Below are 23,269 nucleotides of genomic sequence, written 5' to 3'. Positions count from 1 at the left end.
TTTTTTTTTTTTTTTTTTTTTTTTTTTTTTTTCGAAGTGACATTCTTTTCGTGTTTAACTGAGATGAAGCATTATATGTCCAAAAATATTTCGCACTGAGAAAAAGATCTATTTATTTAAAAAAAGAATTAGCTTTATTCACTCGATCTATTTTAATGATTTGTAGCTCGCGAAATTGGAGCTGAAAGTCCTATTTATGAAAACACTTAAAAAGTGAGCGTGTCCTATATCCACAGACTACACACGAAATTTTAGATTTTAGATGCAATTATAGATGAATTAGTATGGATTAGATGGATTGCAAAATTTAAATTATGTGAACTAAAATTTAGCTCTCGTAAGATATTCAGAACTAAAATTTAGCTTTCGTAAGATATTCAGAAATATCGATTATAATAAATATCTTATTGACGAACTGAGAATTACGTATGATGTGACAGACGTATCGAACATGCAATAGACGTATAGAGAAATACCTTCAAAATAGCGCCTATAAAAAATTATGTATAGATAGAACGCTTTAATAAGTGTGGCTTTATTGTTCTCGTGAAAAAAAGGGACTAAAACGTATGCAATTACGTGCACCGCACGTAACAATATTTCGATAACTCTATTAACTGCCGGCCGATATAGGACTTGGATGTAGCGCAATACGATTAGCGTTATAACACATTGCCTCGTGCTACTCCTTCAATCTTGTTTCCTGGTGCTATAAAGTTAAAATTGGCAAAGAGAAGTTTTGATGTCGCGCAGCTGCGTATTCGTAATATTAGACGAGCTCAGAGAAATATCGCTTAGAAGTATCGCCGAACGTTTTAGAACCAATAGAATACATCTCCATTGTATTATATGCAAAAATAATGCGAGTACAAACAAATCTCAAAGATAACTTTGAATATCCAGATTGGATCTGCAGGAATCTTGACAAAGCGAATTCCATCGGGACGGCGCAATAAAGAACGCGAAGTTACATTCTACAATTTTCCCTGGAAGTAATGGCGGGATTGTTACGTCGCGCGAATTGCTCTGTACTTTTCGTGCTCGTATTTTTGCTTTTTCTCTTTACGTAGAATATATATAATATATATATATATATATATATATATATATATATATATATATATATATATATCACAGAAGTGAATTGTCGGAAAATATCACTAGAACGCGTAAACTTTTGCTCGCGTATTTATTTTAATCCGTAACGGCATTAAGTGTCGACGGGAAAGAATATAAATAAAATTGTCCCCCTATCCTCTCTCCCCCTCTCTCTTTCCATCTCGCGCCCTCGCACACATATGCAAATTCGCTCGCTCCCGCGATTACGGCACCATAGCAATTGAGAGACGTGGCACGATGAAAGTCCGTAACAATTTTAACTCAAATAATAAATGCGAAGTGAGCTCGCAATGTAATCTCTTCTCGCGTTCACTTCTCGCTGCGTATTTCAGAGGAGAATTGGCGCAAAAATAATACGTTTCGTGTTAACACGATCGTTACTCGTCCGTGTAAGGAACTTTCGGGCTTCCGTTGTAAATCGCTGAATGTAAGTGAATCCACCAGTTCAGCGGACGAGCGCGAGCCAATGTTTCAGACCACAATGAGTTTCGATAAAAATGAGGTGCTCAAATGAAAAGAGGAGAGATTTAACTTTCTTCTGGTGCTTAACCCGACACATTTTATCGTAGGTGTATGCCGCCAATGTGCGGAACATATAACGTCTATTTTCACCGCATACGCTCTGTGTTTCTTCGTCGGCTATTAAGAGGCCCTCCTCCACGCGATATGAAATGTCACAACATTTACGATCATTTGTCTCCGATATTATGATGGCGCACACGCGCGATATAACGCAACGAGCTTGCTTTTATCAATCATGTTAACTCATCCATCATTCGCCGTTCCACTCTTCGCGGCGGCCCTTGTACGAGCGAGCAATTATTTTTGAAAATTCAAACGTATGGAGACAATCGAATTATCATACACTAATCTGTGACGAGAGATTAGTGACGAGAGATCAACAAAAACAAAGAACGAGGAACAAAGGAAAAGCACATAATGGTAAGCACGCGCAACTAGCGCTATAAGCCGCTGGCTTATGCAATTCGTTCCGATATTCGATAGATTAACACTGCCGTCGACATATGACGTTATCGAAAAACAATATCGTTAATAGGTAACAAAGAAAAGAGTAAGCTCGCGCGCACACGCGCGATAGAACGCAGCGAATGTAACCGAATTACCGGGGAAAAATCAAAGTGAAATCAAACACTTGGCTCACTTGGGATCACTGGCTCTGATTTAAATGGGCGGCGAGGGGCTGGTGTGTTTATGAGGTCAGTGACACAATTCCGACATACATTACTCCATCACGATAACGCGAGAATATGTATCCGCGGTAAATTTAATCCAAAGGTGATGAGTATATCCGGCACCTGCAATCATCGCCTCATCGTCACAAAACACGATCAATATGCGCCCGCGCGTATCATAAATATATATATATATATATATATATATATATATATATATATATATATATATATATATACACACACATATACCACGCGAAACACCCTAATTTATAGTTGCACGGTGACGCGCGGACGCTGATAAATATTATGATTCATAATATCAGACCAAACGTGCGCGTCGTGCAATAACTTCTCTGCGCTCTCACTTTCGCTTTAATCTTCGGCGAATAACGCACCCGTTCGGGAGACGGGCTCGCGCTAAAATTTTCCGGCCTATTTACACTCGTGTCGTTATCGCGCTTTATTACGAATTTGCCTCGCGCGAATTGCCGGGAGAATTAAACAGGAGCCGGCGATTATTCGCCGCGCAATCCGATGAAATATCTCGCAAAGACTTGCAATACACCGACGCCATGCGTTGCTTAAAAAGAGGCATCATGGGGGAGAAATCAGACGGGACGAGTGAGAGTATATTTAAAATCGACCGCGCGGGACCTCGCAATTGTAACAAACGTGTGCGTTTCGTTTCTGTCGTTAATAACAACTGCACGCCTGCGGACTGCTTTGTGCGCCCGACATGTTTCCGCGATTTAATACGAAACTATGGCATTGCGCTATCGACGTGTACTTTGATCTCTATGTATAATTCATCGATATAACGACGAGATGATAAATAATATTTTATCGCCATTATAATTGCATACTGTTGGAACCGCGTATACAGTGATATTATTAACCTGGCGTTATCAGACACCCTTATTTTCACGCTCGTCAATCAGGCAACAGCGATTGTTGTATGGTAACAATGTGTACTGTGATTTTCATTTAACAACAACGTGACACGCGCGTCATCGTGTAGTTGACGACTGCGCCGTGGGGATGTGACGATTATTACATTGCTTCCCTTTTATTCCTAAATAGAAGTAAGGAACGACTCTTGACGTTGCAAACTGCCTGTTTTAAACGATTCGCGATCAAGTTAATCTATGATCGGAATAAATCATATCTTATTTTTGTGCGGTCAACGAGCGACATATATATATATATATACACACACATGCACACAGACTTTACGTGAAATATTAATATTGTAACAGCGCGAATAGATGGCCTCCTTCTCTCAAGAGCTCAAGTTAAATTTTATTCGTCAGTTAAAGTTAAATTTTTCGCGATGTGATTCGTTGCCAACTGCTTCCATTTTGGAGAATTTCCGTTTGTTTCGTCATCGCGCGCATTATTAATGTATATATCAGTTTTATATTTACTTTTGGAGATAAGAAAGTGTCGCGAGATTCAATAGATCGTCAAGGCATCAAAGCCGTTCGCGCAAATGAATCGGCAAAATAGAGGCGAGTTCGCGATAACGTTCCTGCTGAAGGTTAATTGTGACGTTTAATTAACTCGTCTTGTATCTCCTCCTGAACTTCTGCTTCTACGCTTCGCGGCCTGCTTCACTGAATAGTTCGTGTTAAAATGCGAAAAGTTGCTTGTAACGCAAGAGTTACTTAACCAAGTGAGGCAGCATAGACGAGTTCGGTCTGCCCCGCATACTTTGGGGAAATAAATGTTCTCAGGTGTGTAGCTGGAGCCTTCACGTAACAATATGTAGAGTCTTTCGGACATGCCACAGCAAGTTCGCGGACGTCGGTAGTTTCACTGTCAACGTTACTTCGACTCGGTGGTTGCGTGATTAATGAATCGGCGCTTGCGGTTCTTTTGTGCGACAAGAATCACAGCGCTTTGCGCAAAATTACTATACCACGTCGGTAAAAGCCTATACTCTCTCTCTCTCTGCCATTCGCGTCCCGGGAACGCAGAATACGCCTGTCGCAACGAAAGTAAAAAATTTTCATTAAAAATTCTCAAGTTTAATTCCGCATTTCACGGCGCGGCGCAGAGCTCGCTCGCACGGTCTCTCGACAGATCCGTAACAAGACGCGCCGCTTTTGTGCTTATTAATTAAGTTGCTTCTCGCCGACATTAACCGCAGACGCCTTGTTTGCTAGGCAACGACCGTGTTTCACCGTCTTCTAATATCACAGGCTAAGTCATATTTTTTGTACGAACTGGAATTTTACCCCGACTCCGCTGCTGCTGAAGGCACATACGTTATGGATACACATTCACATGCGCGCACACACACATATGATACTCCAATGAAAATTCCGCATTTCATACGGCTCCTCCATACGTGAAAACGGGGAATTCTTTCCATACGGATGTGTGCGAACAGTGCGTACGGCGTCGTAGCCCAAATTCGGAAGCAATGTTTCGCGAACCATTAGCTTTCCTTTCTCGTAGAATCGGTTTCATCTGCCCGATAAATTTGCAGCGACGTAAATTCGCCCATACTTCCGACTCAACGACGTCAAACGTCTGCGTGAGAAGGCACTTTGTCATCGTGAAATTATTCGTGTTGTATCTTACAGTCGCGCCATCAATTCATGGTCCAAACCGCTATGAACAATCGCCTCCTTATCGTAGCCATTAGCATATTATTTTGATGGAGAGTTATGACTGCTTACGAATCACGATAATATTGCTAAGAAAATACGGGATCTTGATCCTTCGCCGCCTGGATCGTCAGAAGCGAAAAAACACATGTCCAAAATTCTTGCATGTCATTTTCAAACGAAAATATGTTTGTTCGAAAAAGGAAAACGCTTCGCTTAAGCATGCTTGTAAAATATTTCGAAAATTTTCCCTTTGGCAGAAATAGCCGTTAAATCAATGCGACAAGCGACCAGCTGATCGTTCTTGCGTGTCATTTTCAAATAAAGAGACATTTTGGCATGAAAGAGATACTAGTAAGAATCTTTCTCTTTAACTCATTTGGTCACATGATTTTGCGTTCTCGACTGTTCTGTCATACCAATATCGTTTTATTCGAAAATGACACAGAGGAATGTTCAACTTGTCGTTTCTCGGGTTTCTTGCTTGTCGTTTCCCGATTCAACATGGCCGTGGCGAGCATCCAGGAATCTTAAACAACGTTGTAGATTAAATATTTGATGATCGTTGTACGACTTGTCGGTCAAACTCACAGCTCGCTTCACCATTACATTAGGATTATCAGGCGTCTCTTTCTCTCTGAAAGCACTTGCGAATAGCTTGCCTGGAGATGGGCGAATTTTTGTACGATCGCGATCCCGAGTCTATTGAAAACCCGTGACACTCTCTGTGTACAGTGTATACGTGTAAGCGGAGAATGCGCACATATGTGTCGATATAATCTTCTTATTCCAAAGTAGACGCATATCACACGGCTATTCATCGAATCCGCAAACTAACTCGCTATCGATGCTTTACCCAGAATTTGCATCGAACCGGAATTGGTATCGCTCGATACGTCTCGATAAGGATTATCCTCTAAGTGTAAATTTACACGGGAAACCGAAAGACCGCAGCCCCGTTCGTAAGCGGCGCAACTGTAAACGAAGGTAAAACGTATTTGCCATTAAATTGCGCGATTTGCGCGGCCAAGCGACGTCCCTCTCTCTGTATATTTTCGAGATAAGAGCTGCGGTTAAAGCCGCTACTCTCGCGCGGAATAATGAGAAGAGTTGTACTTTGATCGCGCCCTTGTTACGCGCGTCACCCGGTGTATAGAGATACGTGTGTGCCCGCGTCGCCGGAGCACCGGTCGCGAAAAGTACACGCCTAATTATTATTATCGTGTGAACCTACGGCAAGGGTAATTATTTCCGTCTGCAGCGGCGCGCTTCCCGTGAAATGAGCCGGCGCCACCAGGGATGACGCCGAAGTTACGTAAGGCACACACACATACACACCGTACGCCTATCCAAAAACTTATTTCATTTAAACTTGCCAAGCTGGTGGGATTGATAAGCGTGAAACGGAGCCGCAGTGTTTTCGCATATTTCAACCGTTATGTAAGGGCGGCCGGCCGAGTAGCGCGAAACTTGAGATCATCAGCGAAAATATAATTATTTCATTTCGAGTTCTTTCTCTCTGTCTCTTTCTCACGGTCAATTTACGACGCGTATAAATCCAACTTTGCGATATTTATTCTCTTGTTTTATGTTTTTGTTCGTATTACTCATCTTTCAATTACGCGTATCTATGTAAGCTCAATTGCAATTTGCACGTAATCCGGCGTAATAGCTTTAACATTTTATAAGCCCAGTTTCACACGAATTTTTCGATTACATGTGCGACATACCTACATATCCGTGCATCATAGCTGTCGATTATTTCGTGGAAACGGCCCCGTCGAAATAATCAACAGTCATGATGCACGAACGTGTACCCACACATGCGCGTAATCGAGGAATCCGTTTTTGCAAAATGTTCAGGCTATTACGCCAGATTGTGAAAATTTTGTTACACGATCGATTTATCGAAATATACGATATGTTATAAATTGAAGCAGAGACGATCTCATACGTTCCCTCGAGAAAATAAACTGTGGTCTTATCTGGCGACCGAGAGAATACACGATACATTTGGGACACCGTGTACAAGAGGGATCTCTATTTCCGGACACCGTTTGTTCACGGTTCGTTGGTTCGCACGTAGTTATTCCGAATGTCCCGCTACTTTCACGGCAATGGACGGTATTTCCGTTAAGTATCTTATTAAAGTGCGTTCGAAAAAAAACTGCGCGGCAATATTACTGAGGAAATTCGTACTTGTGCTTACTTTTATGCAAAACTTTCAACGAGAAGTAAGTATTTAGATATCCAGCCTCTCTCTCTCTCTCTTTCTCTCTCCCCTCTCTCCTCGGCTTCTCTTCCCTGCTCTCCCCCTCCCCCTTTCACAACGTGACTGTGATTAATATCTCCCGACGGTATCCTTTGAATGTAAATTGATAAAACTTTTGCGCAAGTTAACAGAACTTTTGATAGCTGCTGGAGACAAAGTCCGGGACGAAATTTGTGACAAACCATCTCTGACAAAAGCCCCAGGTTTACGTATTGCGTTTCGCTTGTGTCGCCCGGAAGTGCCGTTCGCGCGTGATAGCGCGCGAATGACGTTGTACAGCACGCTCGCGCGAGAATATGTGACGATTCGCCGCAGTTTATGCAATTATAAACCAGTGTTCTATTATGAGACACTGAAGAGATTGCTCTCAATATTAACGCGCGACAATTTGCAAACAGAGACTCTCCTAATTAATTAACCGCGTATTTGGCAGCAACGCGTAAGCGACGCGCGTAAAAACGAGGATTGTCGATGAAAACGAGTATTGCTCTCTCGCGGGAATTTCATTTCGTATCGCTGCGCAGCTCCTCGGTCGAGACTCGTTATCATTTTTAGGAAATAGTTTTCATCGCGTACACAGGAGAACCGCGTGCATACGTTCCTCATTCAAGTTTGATTGTTTCGCGACCGGTCAGATATATTGTGCACTTCTCGTTACCGCATACTTCTTCGCAACCGGACACCGCTGAGATAATTGCGCTTGCGAGGCGCGTTTCCGTATTTCTGTATCCGCCCGCACATTTTTCGCCAGAGCTCCTACATTTTTTACGAAACTTGAAAGTTGGAGCGTATCCTGAAAAAGATATTCGTTGTACTTATGGCCGCCGCTAAGCTCGCCAGTTCCTGTGACGATATAGCGTGTGGGTGTGGTCGTTCAGAAAATATCAGGAAACTTCTATGCATAGAAAATGTGAAAAGGTAGAATTTGCATATGTTCGTACATGTGGGTAATGTCACTTTAACAGTTCTCCCGAATTTTCAGTTACTCTTTTCGAATCGACGTAAAATGGAAATTTTCTATTGTTCCGGGACACACAGCATCCGCAAATGAAAATTATAAATGGAGCGCGTTTAAAGATCAAAGAAATAAACGCGTATAAAGCAAAAGTTTTAGAAGATCTCATTAGTGCACGTTTATTGTTCATAAAAATTCGAATTGGCACGGTATTGTGTGTGTTTTTGTGTGCGAAAAAAATAAAAAAACAGAACAAAATAAAAAGTACCTCGAGTTGGAATCTGGAAAAAAACGTTTTTTCGCATTTGCAAAGCCGCGTGATATAATATTGCAGAGACATGTATGAAAAGCATTGGACGAGTACACGACCGCAAACACGGAGAGGATATTACGATGATAAATCCATATATTCGCTGAATCGAATCGCTCTATTTAGAATAACAGTTTTTGCTGGCTACGTAATAACCGTATACTCATTATTGGAATTACTCCAACAGAGTACACGCATTAAACATATCGAATTGTATGTATCTTCCCGCGATCGCCGCGTTCTATTCATTTAAAATGCTATAATCGAATTTAATAATGATTTATATGTATGATACAACAAAGTTCTCTTCGCGATTTCGAGGTAATCGAGGCGTGTTCGTTTCAGACACTTGAGCGCGACATTTTTACTCACGTTTGTGGGAAACGTCCGATCATGGAGTGTTTATCGAGGCTCGATCGCGATTCAACGGAAGATTCGACCGGTCGTAGGAGGTCGAATTTCTAACGTTGCTATTCGACTGACGTCAAATTCACGATGTTTGCGCCTCTCTTTAATAATTCGCGCGCTGCTATCGCGTTTGACACGTGTCCCAACTCTTAATTCCGCGTGTTACCGAACAGCAAATAACGCGTAACTCTCGTAATTCGCGCCACTCCGCACGCTTGTGCGGACTATCGCTATGCGGATGCGACATATCGCGTTCCAAGTGGTCTCTGCGCCGCTTTTAGAAAGCCTCTGTGCTGCATTCGCCTCCCCTGTGCGTTCGCCACATTAGCGCGCGAACGCGCTTCGCGGCCTATCGTATTATATTTGTTAGTTCCTGTGAGCAAGCGGTCACGGATTTAGAACTTCCTTGGGACTTCGCCAACACGTGACGTGCCTCCAGATTACTAGAATTTGAGGTATTTCCGACGTAATTGCGCGCACGACGTGCAAGTGCTACGGGCATGATCTTATGTAACGTATTTAAGGCTTTATTTCAAGGCAACATCGGGAAATAGCGGCGTAAACTAATTTTGCCAAAGTGTTTGCCAAGTTATACGGCGTATTGTGCTCAAAGGTTATTAGATAAGCCTGGAATACTTTGTATATGCTTACCGCCGACGAGCCATTCGACAGGAAGATGAACACTCTCGTGTGTGCGAGAGAGGAGTTAATTGTAAATAATCCAATACTCACTTCCGTTAAAACCCGTTTCTCCACGAGATTGGCGGCTCGTTAGTCACCGAGACCGAAGAAATTCGAGTATTATCTCATTGCTAATTTCGCTCGCAACTTAATATTCGGTACGTAAAACTCTTCTCTAAACGCATCAACGACACGCGATACATACTCGCGCGCATAGTTCAAAACTGTTTCGTGCAACGAGAGTTACGGGTCTGACGCCGCGAAATAGCGTTAAGTGATTTTCAGGGCGTCGTTTATATGCAAAGATACACATCGGTGACCGAACCAACTAGCGACAATTTATACATTTTTCTTTTTTTTTTTTTCTGCGCGAGATAACATCTACGTACGCGTCGTATAATAGCACAGATATAGGGTCCGCGTAAATTTATTCCCGACGGGTATATATTTAAAGAGCTCCCTCGCGCACCGCACACTCCGCGTAATATATTGACGTGCCGGCTGCGTATCGCTATTTTTAAGTCGTGACAGCGCTTTTTCGCTACGCCCGCGCGGAAGGTGAAGTTTTTGATAGGCGCAACTCTGTGGACAAGTTATTCCGAAATCATTCGTTAAACGGCACGCACAGCTCGTCGCGGCGTGTAGCTGCTGCTGCGCTTTCGAGACGATTTACGAGTGTCACCCACGTCTCTCAGTGATGAACGCGCAAATTATACGTAATCTCGCAGGTAGTAGCAACTTCAAAAGCAATACGAATCGAGGCGGTTCGTCACTGAGACGGCAGGCAGGGGATGAGAGGCGGCGGATGTCCGAATATCACCTCGGGGATGCAACTAATTCCGAGCGCCGACGCGAATAATAGCGACTTCTGCGCAAGATCTCGCCGTGAATGACATATCTCGCTCGTAAAGGATAATCGATATTTGCGAAAACCGCGATCTCAATCCGCGCCGCCTTTCTCCGCATGCTGGGCGCGTAACCGACTACTCGTTCGCGCGCGACGGATACCGACTGTGGCGTGCGAAAACGCTTTTTCGTTCGTCTTGCATTATCGGGATTCGCGACGAAGCGCGATCAGCAGACGACCTTTCTGCACGCGATACGGGAGTTCGATGACGAGCGCGTGTATCGAATAACGGCGTACGCGAGAGCTCCGTGTACGTATGGGCGCGCGCGCGTGTGTGTGTATATGTGCGACTTGAATTTTTCCCGCAGCCCCTCAAGATGTGCTGATACCGCGCGCGTCCGTTTCTTTCCCTTTCATCTGATTTTCAATGGCCGTGCATACATCCGGGGGCTGTGCGGCGGCGAGTATTATTCCGCGGCCTTGAACACGCGAGGCCCGCAGTTTACGTTATGACCTGCAGCACCGGCTCGCACTGGCGTTCGCATTCGTGCAACATTAAAATCTCGTTTCGCTGAATCGCAGGTGGGACAGCGGCGACGGCACTTTTCCGCAGGGGAAATTATACCTGGGCATAAAAGCGTTTTTCTCCGTGTTCCTCCGCACGCGCTGGGCATTATTGTTTTCCCAGAGCCCGTCGCGGCCCGCTTCTTCCACTGGGCTTTTCAACCCTTCAGGGAGGCATTAAGGACCCCAACGCTGCTCGCCGGCTCGTTGTATATTTTCTACTACCCTGATTCTCGAGGTTATTTTCTCGTGCACTTTTGACGTCACGTTATATACGAGAGTCGACTTTCTTTTGTACTTTTGCTTCCCTCCTTGCAGCGCGGTGGTTTTAAATATTGAGGGCTGTTCTCTGAGAGCAACGAGAAAATCAATAGCGGTATCGCGTGAATAAATATTCGAGGGAGTATTTTAACACTCAGCTAACGTCATCGCCGCGTGTAGGCCAAAGATACGTTGTTTCTTTCTTTCGGTTGTTACTTCATCATTAAATATATATCGGAGTATTTGTAGACGCGTACCATGACAATTTGCTCGACGATCGAAAATGTGCCTCACATAGTGACTAAGTGCTACCAAGAAAGCTCCGCCCCGCGTATAGCATCATTGCCGTTTACATCCGTTTATTTATGGACGTCGAGACGATTTTCAGACGGAGTATCAAGTAGATCTCAGGGCGAAGTTTATTTCTGCGTTGCGACGGGCGGCTCTTTGTTAACTTGTAATATTTTGACGTGGCGCCGTAATTCCGAGCGATTTTTTCATTTCTTGCGTTCTTCTCCTCATTTCGAGATACTAGATTGCATGCTGATTTTGTGCTGTTGGCAAGTTCGTGTGTCTCGTTTAGACGAACACACGCTACGCACGCGATAAATCACACCCACCTACACGCACACACATGCACACGTACACAGAAGCGCGCGCGCGCGCGCGCGTAGGGTCGCAGAACTCCGATAATTCCCAGTTTATTCGTGGACCAATCTCGAGCACAAGATTACAGTGACTCACCTTCGACTCCACGTAGAACGACGGAGCTGAATAGCAGCAGGACGATCGTCGCGGACACTCGCATTTCCGTAGTCCTGCAGAAGAGGTCCTGTCCCGGATACATGATCGAGGGATTCACCTGGGATATCGGGACGCGACGGATTTAAACTTTCCTAGCGCACCACATTCATCAAGAGCACCGCGCGACGACGCTCAAAATAGCCACAGTAATTCACAATCGCGGTCGAATTAACGGAACTGGCGGGAACTCATTGTTTTATTCCAATCGCCCGATCTCACTGTTTCCGCTGGATCACGGAGATCACCATCCGCGCCCGTAAAGCCGCACTCTGGAATCGCGTTCGGTATAATCGTAAGGGAACGCGTCGCAGACAATTGAGATGAAAACTATGACGACGACGGCGACGACGACGACTACGACGCGACGGAAGTTCAATCGAGGGGCGAGAACGCGAACAGCACAACCACCGTTTCCGGAGAAGAGCTGTCTCGGTCGACCGAAGAAGACTGTCCGAGGGGGAGGAAGACTGACAGGAAGAACGTAGGAAACGGAGGTGGAGAACACGTGCGCGCTCGATAAGCGGCGTAATCACCGCGGCTCCGGGGCGTCGACAACTCCGACGGTGGGTTCCCAGTGGGTGATCTCCACGGCGAGGACCCCGACCAAGGAAGACCGTGTTGCGATTTACGCGGGACGTGATCGCGATTGCCTCCGCTGGTCGATAGACGATCTCTTTCTCTCTCTCTCTCTCCTTCTCTCTCTTTCTTCCGGCCGCTGGCTGTCTCACAGTGTAGGAAAAAGTCGAAGAGAAGGTCGCCGACGAGGAGGCTGGTGAACGAACAACCGAGCCTGAGACAGAGTCGCGAGCGACTGGCGAGTCCCGAGGCGAGGTGGAGCGACAGAGGCGAATCGTGCGCTTACCCGAAACTAAGCGATTCGCGACCGACGGCGCGGCGCGCACCTGTCGTTCCGCGGGTCGCTGCGCATGTCCCTAGGAGGGAAGCCGACAACCGGCTGCCAGAGCAGCTCGTCCGTCCTGCGGGGATGAGGGTGGGTGCAGGTGGGAGAGACGTGTGCGAGGGAAGGTCGATGGGCGACTGTGGTGCGGTAGACTGAGGAGGACTCGAGCAGGCGGAAAGAAGGGAGCGGAGTGCGATCCGCGGAGACGGAAGGTGTCGGCGTGTGAATGCCAAATGAAGATTTTCCGCGCAATCCACTCGCTCTGCTCCAAATTCGAAGTCACCTTGGCCAATCTCTCGCTCGACGACGCTTGATCGACGGTCGACTTTGGGGCAGGTCGTGTCGTAGGTCGTTGAGACTGTAGTCGCGACTGTACTCCGAAGCGCGATGTACATGGATCGAGATTGGCGTGTTTACGATATATCACCGTACGTGAGCCACGTGTTTCCATCGTCCTTACCGGTCGCGGATGCATTTTTAATATCGAAGCGTTTGCATGGAACAGCGGAGTACAGATGTTGGTTTGGTGTGTTTGTGGGTCGCGTCACGTACAGTGTTTGAATGTTGAATTTAACATAAAAGGACCTCCGGCGAAACGATGAGGATCTCGAACTTATCGGATGCTTTAGCGAGAGAGCCTCGAGAACACTGCTCTCGCGAATATCATACTTAAAAAGAAACTTTAAATAAGAATCTAATACCCGGAGGACGCGCATGAAGAAAGATCTCGTTGCCTGTTCCAAGCTATATTTTTCAACTGTAGCGGACGATGTATACGTTACTTTTTAAAATAGTACTGCGCTTTTAGAACTTTCTGTAAGATGCAACAAAATATATCACATCAAAGGCGACTTGAGAAAGAGGTTTGGAATTGTTGACGTGCAAAGCTATTTAAAGCATTGATTTAAATTTTTGTCCTTCAAAAGTGTGTCACTGTATAAACGACGAGTTATTCTTTCGCTTAATATTCAATGGCAATATGACAGCTTTGATAAGTTTTAGCCAATATTGAAATATTATTTCCTACAATTGGCTCTACATATATTCGAAATTTACTCTCTTTAGAAATTCTGAGGGAAAGAGCTCGAGGCTGACCAAATAGTCGTACAGTTACTTTGCGTTTATCCCGTGACAAAAGACGCAGCTTGAGCCAAAAATAAAAGAAGTTAAGCTGCTTGTGCCATAAACACTGTCTTGTGGTTCACTATTTTTCTTTTGGCCAGCATCCTGTCTTGAATTTATCGTTTTTTACGTCTTTGTAATTTCTTCCAAATATATCCAAAATAACGAGTGGACGTACTAAAACCTATCGTTATTTTGTTAAGGTGTTGACAAGATTAATGTACTTAAAATTATTCTCAGTATAGAAAAATATGAACATTACACATATACACACACACATATGCACGCATATGTACTATGAGAAATATAAATCTTGATTTCTTTTGAATAAGGAGACGTATAATTTTGGAGAATAACAGAGCTGGAAACGTGTGATCATTTCCGCACTTTCACTTTTGCCGAACTTGACAGGAATTTAATAACAGAATAATCGATTGTCGAATAATCAGGTACGGAAAGCTGAGATAATAGTCTTACTATTTATGTGTGATATGTGTATAAAAGAGTATATATCCCAAACAGACAACATTATGTGTTTATTCATGTGATAAAAATAACATTATTTATCAAACGGTTCCAAAGATAAATTTTCCGAGGTAATTTTCAAAAATTTAGTTGCCATTTTGCAACTGTAATGTCGCAGTGAGAGTAACGAGCAAAGAAGTATGATATTTTAAGAATGAATAATTCAGTGTCTTTCAATGACTTTTTTACAGATAAATTTAAAATAAACTTAAAATTAATTTACATCTCCGCATTCGCGCGACAATATGTATTATGCGTGCGTAAACAAAAGTATACTCAAGGGGACTGGAGAGTCAGATTGCTCGAAAATCGTGCTTGTTTTTTCACAACTTTTTATGACAAATTGAATAAATATGCGAAAATATTATTTTTACGTGTATTTATACAACATATAAAAAGAAAAAAAAATATAATTTTGATGATCAAAAACTCAATATAAGTGTATATGATACATGCAGTTAAAATATATTTCGTTTTTCTTTTCAAGGTCGTTATTTTGCATATAATATCTAGGCTTTTGGTGGTTCAATTAACATGAATTTAAGTAGAAAATTTCCGTAAGCTTGTCGTTATCGTGTGAACCAGTATAATAGAAATTGAATAAAAGTTAATAAAATTGCAAATATCTTAATGGAATATTATTAAATTTTCAGTTATTTTATAACAAAAAAATTAATATTTCAAAATTAAATATTTTTACGTGTTTGTCAGTGGTTCACACAATAACAACAAGCTTACGGAAATTTTTTACCTAAAATTCAGTTTAATTGAACCACTGAATTACCACCATTAAATTTTCAGTTATTTTATAATAAAAAAATTAATATTTCAAAATTAAATATTTTCACGTGTTTGTCAGTGGTTCACACAATAACAAGCTTACAGAAATTTTTTACCTAAAATTCAGCTTAATTGAACCACCGAGAGTCAAGATATTACTACAAAATGGTAACCTCGAAAAGAAAAACAAAATATATTTTAACTTGTACTATACATTTATATTGAGTATTTGATTATTAAAATTATATTTTTTTTTCTCTTTATATGTTATATAAATACACGTCAAAATACACAAACACTTTCGCATATTCATTCAATTTGTCATAAAAAATTGTGAAAGAACAAGCACGATTTTCAGCCTGACCCTCCAGTCTCCTTAATTCTAAAATGATATGCATCGTTTACATAGTAGAAAAAACAGAATATCAAACGTCTGTCAACGTATGCTGTTACTATTGTATGTGTTATTGTATGTGTTATATTATAAACAAAAATACGCATAAAATACAATCTTTTTATAAATGAAATATCTGTTTTAAATTCACAATGTTTTAATATTGCCTTGAGTACTCTTTATGGTATAAATTACCTCGATGAAGAGACGATACGTCTCTCAGTATCTCTTTGATCGACGTATTAATTTAATGGCGAAAGGGGCAATCAATTGGATCGGTAAACTGCATTATCCGATTTGTAAGCAGCTAAACGTATTGATTCTAAATAACACCTGCCTATTAAGCAGCGATTGTGCATCTACCTACGAAGCGGATTTGTATCCTTTTACGCGAGAATTAAGCGAAGCTCGTATTACACGCGTATTAGGATTAAGATGCGTATTATGAGGATACATTTCTGACCTGAATACAGTATTGTACATGCTTGGCGTATTTCGCGTGTACTCACACACAATGTGTACACACACACACACACATATATGTATATATATATATATATCATATATATATCATATATATATGATGCTTTGCTACATTGAGAAATATTATTAAAGTAAAAGAAGATCGGACTCCACCCACCTACATAAAAGTGCATCCAGCCGTAGACTCTCTCTTTCTGCGCTGTTGCGCAAAATAGCGTCTACGCTCTTGCGACGCTAACTGCTGTCTGTATTTCAAATGTTTTCAGAAGAGTGTATAAAATGTTGAGATATTGTTTGAAACGTTGAGAAATGAAGATGTTTCAGTTTTCACACTCGGTGCGAAATGCAACATAAAATGTTGATCTTCGCACATGTTTGCAAAATAAAAGTTAGTGACCTTAATGGCTTAGTGTACTTTGAACGAATATTTTTGCTCAAGTTTAGCGTAAGCCAACGGACAAACACGTGAAAGTTCATTTCGCGGGACATATTTGCTGTCTAACGGTGACATTAAATCGATCGTACGTGCTGTTGACGTGTAAAAGTAATTATTTTATTTTCGTAAATTATATGCTATTATTAAATACAATTCTCTCCCGATGATATTTAAGCATTGTAAAGACAGATCCGATACTGGTTAAGAGAGTACAGGAGATCCGAGCGTGGAAACATGTCGACACTCGTATAACAACATCAGAATATGTTATTGACAATCGGTGTTTTTCACGAAGTCCGTTTATTATCTACATTTTGATACACGTTTCACACTTGCACTCCGCGCACGTCCGTATGGGAGACACGTTTGACAATAAATCGAATCCGTAAACAGGATTTTATTTCCATAGCATTAATTTGCTTTGTAATTTGCACGGACGAGCGTAGTATAAAAATATCGATAATCGCGTTATTTTCTCTAGCCCGCAATTTGAAAAACCGCCATTCTCAGAAAGGCGGCGTTCAATTAATGTGACACAAATTAACCACTTATCGAATTTGTCGAAATTGACCTACATATCCTTTTCCCGTATCGTATTCATAATTTTGAAAATATTCAAATGGCCAGGTTGTCGAGATATTTGAAGAGTCAAGTGTCGTAATGCAAGTCGAATGAAGTTTCCCCGTTCGCCGTCGTGTGAAGGAACCCTATCTCCTTAAACCGATACAGATATCCTTGCGTTGGCAGTGACAGAAAAATCATAGCGTAAGATATTTTTGGCACGCGAAACAGATATAAGAAGAAGCGGGCCAATCATGACAAACACGTGCCAGGATAGCGACTTCCAAACCCGCCAATCTTGTCGTTCCTTTTTACCGTTCTATTTTCCACTTCTTTCTGGACTTTATATAGAGGGTTCCTCGAACGTGCACGGCACAATAGTACTTACATCCCTGCCGCGCGCATGAGAGTTCCAACTATTTCACCATAACTCTCTAGTGTGAACACGCAGGATGTCCGGCAATTGTGTCCAGATAGTTTGTGGACAAACTTTCAATAGTCGAGCCGCGGTAGCCTGGCTCAATCTTCCCCGGTTTGCCGGGGAAGGTTTGAATACGCATGATACGACGACACACACTCTGTGGTTCCGACTGTTAATGAGTTACGTTCAATTTGCCGCTTAGCGAACGATAGTTAGTGCATAACGATTGTAACGCGTTGTCGCGTCACGCTTGACCCAACCTCGCCTTCTCCAACGTTACACAAACGGTCTCGTTAATATTGGATGTAAAAGCGTAGCCGAGGAGGATATCTCGTTTTCTGCGTCGCCTCACTTGTCTTTATTCACACGGAAGGGGGAGAGGGCAGAGGAGAGGGCAAGTAACTAAAAAGTAACGAAACTATGTTTCCCCAAAATAGTTTGGCCCCAGTCCGTTGGCAATGTCTAGAGTGTTTCCGCTGTTCGCCTCCGGTTAAAAACGACAGCATTCACGGTCGGATGACAGAATTCGTAGGAAGAGCGCGCGCGTATTTTATTCGCGACACGCGCGCAATATAAGAATTTTACTCCCAGGCATGCATACCGCGTCAGTCGCGTTTAAAATATGTGTCATACGAGCGACACATTCGACAAGTGCCAGTCGATACATCAATATCTTGCAGGTTACTTTAATAGATTCGTCGGACATCGCGTTCTACTTTAAATGGCGTAGTTTCCCGATCCAGCTGGTCCGTAAAAATATAATCTGTTGCAATATGAATCGAACGGGGCGAGAGGAATAATTCCGGTTACATTCGCCCGGCACGCGGAGATAACCGCGCTCGCGCATACACATACGTCGAACCGCAAGATGTCGGGGAACGATAATCTCGTCGAGATTACTTTCATAATAATTAATCAAGCGACTTGGAGTGAACAAGGCACATATATCACGGCGCCGGTCGGTCCCTCCTCCCTCCTCCGCCTCCCCCTCCCACAGGGTCGATGCAATCTTATCGGGGTTCCCGTTTTTCACCGCGGGCAGAAAGATTCCATCGAAATACTGTAGCTGGAGATGTCGACCGTAATCTTTCGAACCGTGGTGATCCTTAGGGATTGGACCGAGGTAGTATTGGTGCAATTGTCGTCACCATAGCGAAGAAATTCTCCTGAAAATGCTCCAATATTCCGGGCCTGTCCGCGGCAATCGCGGCTGTTGATAAAAAAGAAAAAAAAAAGAAAAAAGGAAAGAGAAGAAAGAGAGGGATAACGGAGAGACAACGAATTGTTCACCCGCGATAACGCGAATTATTAACAGTATAATGCGGCTTACATATGTAATTTACATCCATTCGTCGAGCATATCCCGTTGCGAGCGCGCGCTCGTGTGTTTATTCGTCGTACAATTATCGGCAAAATTGGAGGAGGACACGCTGAACGCGTCCGGCGCAAGAGTTGCAAACAATTAGCGAGGTGGTATTTTTGCGTTGGATGCGCAGGTCGTTTTTCCTGTGCGAATATTTCAACTCGGCCGCTACCCTCTCATTTGAGACCCCTTCAATTTAATCGGGAAAATTAAAAGAGAAAATTACTTGGGCGAATTAAACCCCGCGAGGAAATGCGCGCGGAGTAAAAGCATGGAGTAAGTAGCGTCGATAAGAACGTTTAACATTGTCTTTTAATACTTACCTTTGCTTTGAACGACGGTAATAGTATAGCGTGCGCCGCTTTCGTGACCCGCGCTCCCTAATGCTATCTTATTCTCCGCCACACGTTTGCGTGACACTGTCGCATATAATCCATTAAATATTATACGGAACCTCGATGCAAATAATTTGCGCTAAATGTGCGGTAATCTCTGGCGAAAATATTCACTCTTCAAGGGAGCTTAAGGAAGCTCTCGCGCTATCGTCCCGAGGGGTTGATTTGTCGCGCCGTGTTTACCGCCGCGCTATAAATCCGGCTAACTTTACTTCTCTTCAGGCCGTTACTTCATTTCACTGCGAGCGACGCACGTTTTCTCTTGCCGTAGCGCACCTGGTGTAAAGGAGAAAGAAGCAGTCGTCGGCCCCGCGATACGCTATTTGATCGATTTGATTTCTGTTCCTGTATACGAACACGTTCTATTAGAGCGGGATTTCATTTACCCGCGCCAACCAAGGGCTAGTGGTATCGATCTTAAGTAAGTGATTTGCGGGATAAAGGTAGAAGGCAAAATGATTCTTCATCCTCGGCGGGCCTTGGGAAGCAATGACGAGAACGGACGAGGGAACATTGGACAATGAGGATTGGACGGTTGTCTCTGTCGTGGGAGCCTATATCCCCTGGAATCGTCAGCTTTTGTCCACCTGAATCAGTCGGCTAACAAGTTTCTACCCTCTTAACCATTCACGCGAGCGATTCGACGAAGTTGCGAAAAAAGCTCGAATGTCAGCTTCTTTTTTTCGGACGCAGCTGCTCGGGTTTGTATTAAGCATACCTTACTCGCAAGATTCATGAAAATCGAAATTTTTGCCAAAAGTCGCGCGATTAACCGTAATCCCGCGCGGCATGAAATCACTGCGAGCGATATCATCTGCGCGGTAGAGAGCGTGTGAGATCTGCGAGTATTAGCGAAATTATAAGCATGCTGCTGGTCACAGAGTAGCTGTGATACGCCGTGATAGATGAGAAATGTAAAATGCAAATGGAACGTCACACGCCATTATTTGATTCGAATGCTCGTAGGGAGTTTCTTTTTCACAAGAGGACGGCGTCGCGGAGTTCTTGCGATAGTGGAAGAATTTAATATCACGCGTCCCAGTTCGCTAAAGCCGAAGCGAGTACTTTTTACGTAAGGATTATATTCGCTCATACAGGATGTCCCAAAACTATCCTGCAGCGGGGCGTACCTTTCAGCTCGGTTGAGTGTGCGCGAGCCAAGTTTAACGCACAGAATGTACAATCAAAAACACACGGTCGGTGAAGTCGGTATTTTTTTTATGAGTCGTATAAACGTTCTTGTTGTGGAAGGATGCAGTGAGTCTCCATATGCGCGTAGATCACGCGTCGAACGACCGACTGTAAAAATGCGCGCGCAAAAACATATTTCCGTCGAGTTGTTTGTGACTCGTAATTTAACGTCGATTCGACCGACATCTCTCGAGACTGTCGCTGAGGGCAAAATCAACGGGACTAAACGTTACCGCTGCGACTCGGAGATCACGCGAACGACGACAATGGCACACCTGATGTACCGTGGCGCACCTGACGAGCGTTATTCGAGAGGTAGAAACGAACGACGGTGGAGAGTATATTTTAGATTGCCAGTATGTTTTTATATTCGTCGCGATATTATTCTCTATTTCGTATTTCCTGTTACATTCTCAAAAGCAAAATGGATGAAAAATAATAATCGCGTGATATTTCTCCCAGTCGCCTCTCGCCGTTTTAACGTGCGCTTCGTGTGTTTTCTCGTTTCTCCATTATTTCTTTTTCTAATTATAAGCGATGTAAATGTGGAAGAGCATTGATAACGCTTTATCGACGACTAATATGAGAAACGGTCTCCCTCCAATTGCTCGCGATTCCTAACTAGCGATATCTCCGTGTAATCTACTTCAAAGTCGTCGTCAAATAGTTCGAAAAAATCCGCGTACGTAGAACGAGGCACCGTGAAACTGGGACGGCCCGTGGGCGTAAATGAACACTTAGTATGTACAAAAGAGCGCTTTTATTTACTATACATTACGAACACATAATCCTACCTATGTTCAAGTGTTTTAGGGCGGCAGCTAGCGGCACCAGTAAAGCCGCTCGCGCTGCACCAAAATCAGATTACCACGCCGCGGGGGTGGAAACTGCTCCGAGGTTGCGATTGCTTTCGAATTCGAGCACTGGCGGGTGGGCAAGCGAGAAAGTGCTTGCGGAGATATCCATTCGTAGTAAGCCCTCGTACAGAAACTTTATACTCTGCTATTATACAAGGCAAACATGGTGCGAGAGCAAGTTGCCTGGGAAAATCTGTCCGGGAGAATTACGATTGTGTTCAAGATCCGCTCGCGTTGTGCTCGTGCGAAGAAAGCGTGCGCATTTCTTATTTTTCTGCTTTTTCTCTTATTTTTGGTTGCACGCTCTCGAATTCTTTGGCAAACAGGGACTTCGTGTCGGACTTCAATTGCGAGCGACGCTATTTCCCCTTAATCATTATAATCGGACGGGGGAGCGGTTCGTGAAATAATTCTCTTCGTGTTTGTACTCTTCGTTACACGATTCCATTATTACTGAGTTACACAGGAAACGGCCACGCGATTCATGCCATTATCTTAATGAAATATGCTTATTATAGTTTAAGCGCGATTGCTTTTGTTCTGCGTATTTCACTCGTGGCTCAAAGGTATTAGCGTGCAAGACCGCTATATCATGATGTTTTCAATAGTAACATTGTTTACCGATATTTATTTTCTTCTGTTTATTATATATAAGGCGGTTATGTATTTGGAGATTAAAGTTTAATGTTTGATATAGCCGACTGCAATCAGTATGGTGTTGCCATCTGCTGAAAACTATGCGTAGTTGATGATAGGATTTTTGTGGTGGATATTGACTTAGCATGAAACTTTAGTCGAAAAGACATTAATTTCTATAATAATAATCTTTGCTGAAACTATCTTAATTTACTTTATTTTTCGTTAAGGGGATATTTGAAATTGTTAAAAACTATATGGTTCTTATCCAACTTATATATCTAGTAATAAATTATAGTTAAAGTAGTAAAAACTTGAATACAAGTATATAATGCATGTAGAACAAAAATTTATTAAAATAGCTTATAAATAAGATATATTAAAGACTTATTCTGCATATTTTTGGGAAACAGTCTCTTATCTGCTGACTAATAAAGACTTACCTTACACTGTGCAGGAAGGACTTTACTGGAAAGTAAGCGAATAGATGTCGTTAGTTACTTGCCGGTAAAAGGTAAATTACGCGTATATGTCGTGTGTTTGCGCAGTAGATAACTTCAATTAATCTTTTACATTCCGTTATAGAAATGGGTGATACTAAGAAAAAGAATCGTTGCTTAGGCAATTGATTGTAAAAATAATTGATTAAATTTTGATTCTTTTATAATTGTTTCATATCAAATAAATTATTGATATTAAGAGAAGGGAATTAAATTTATCGATCATTTGTTGCTCATTTCTATCTTGTGTTGCAGTTTCCTTATAATTGATAAACTACTACACATTTTTTGCCAATATGTGTGTGTAAAAAGAATATAAGAAAAATATGGAAATAATTTTCTCTAAATTAATGAGATTTAACATGTCATGTTTTCGGTTCGATTTTCGATTCGATAAATTTATCTTAGTTCGTCAAAAACAATATTAATCGGCCATTTACCTAAACTGCTATCTATCGTTTATGATCTGAAAAATATTCCCCAACATGTTCACGTACTATACATGCACAAGAAACGTGTCAAAACGTGAAATCTTAACTTCGTGTAAAATTAACGTCCCTATTCTCGAATCTCGACGATACCAGAATTTTGTTCATTGTTGAATAATATATTTCTTTTTATTGAAATTTGAATTTTAATGCTTATAGTATAAGAGTATCGAAATAAGAATTTGCA

General features: G+C 42.5%; 2 protein-coding genes across 8 annotated transcripts in view; one reads left to right on the top strand and one right to left on the bottom strand.

Moving 5' to 3' along the window:
* LOC116850913 (hemicentin-1) overlaps nt 1–12,883 on the bottom strand; it is a 178,318-nt gene extending 165,435 nt beyond the window's left edge. The window contains exons 1-2 of the mRNA XM_032829742.1: nt 12,563–12,883; nt 11,970–12,298 (exon numbers count right to left, since the gene is read on the bottom strand). Coding sequence (XP_032685633.1) covers nt 11,970–12,072 — 103 coding nt within the window. The 5' untranslated portion in view covers nt 12,073–12,298; nt 12,563–12,883. The remainder of the gene's footprint in view (nt 1–11,969; nt 12,299–12,562) is intronic.
* The window catches only part of LOC116850916 (neuropeptide CCHamide-1 receptor-like), a 244,077-nt gene that overhangs the window by 126,917 nt on the left and 93,891 nt on the right, over nt 1–23,269 (top strand). The gene's annotated exons all lie outside the window — the stretch shown is intronic.

Source organism: Odontomachus brunneus, unplaced genomic scaffold (assembly GCF_010583005.1).
Source record: "Odontomachus brunneus isolate Ranch 3 - 2012 unplaced genomic scaffold, Obru_v1 Obru_scaffold_160, whole genome shotgun sequence".
Taxonomy (NCBI): Eukaryota; Metazoa; Arthropoda; class Insecta; order Hymenoptera; family Formicidae; genus Odontomachus; species Odontomachus brunneus.
Note: the sequence above shows the minus strand (reverse complement) of the source record. Positions and strands in the feature narration are given on the sequence as shown.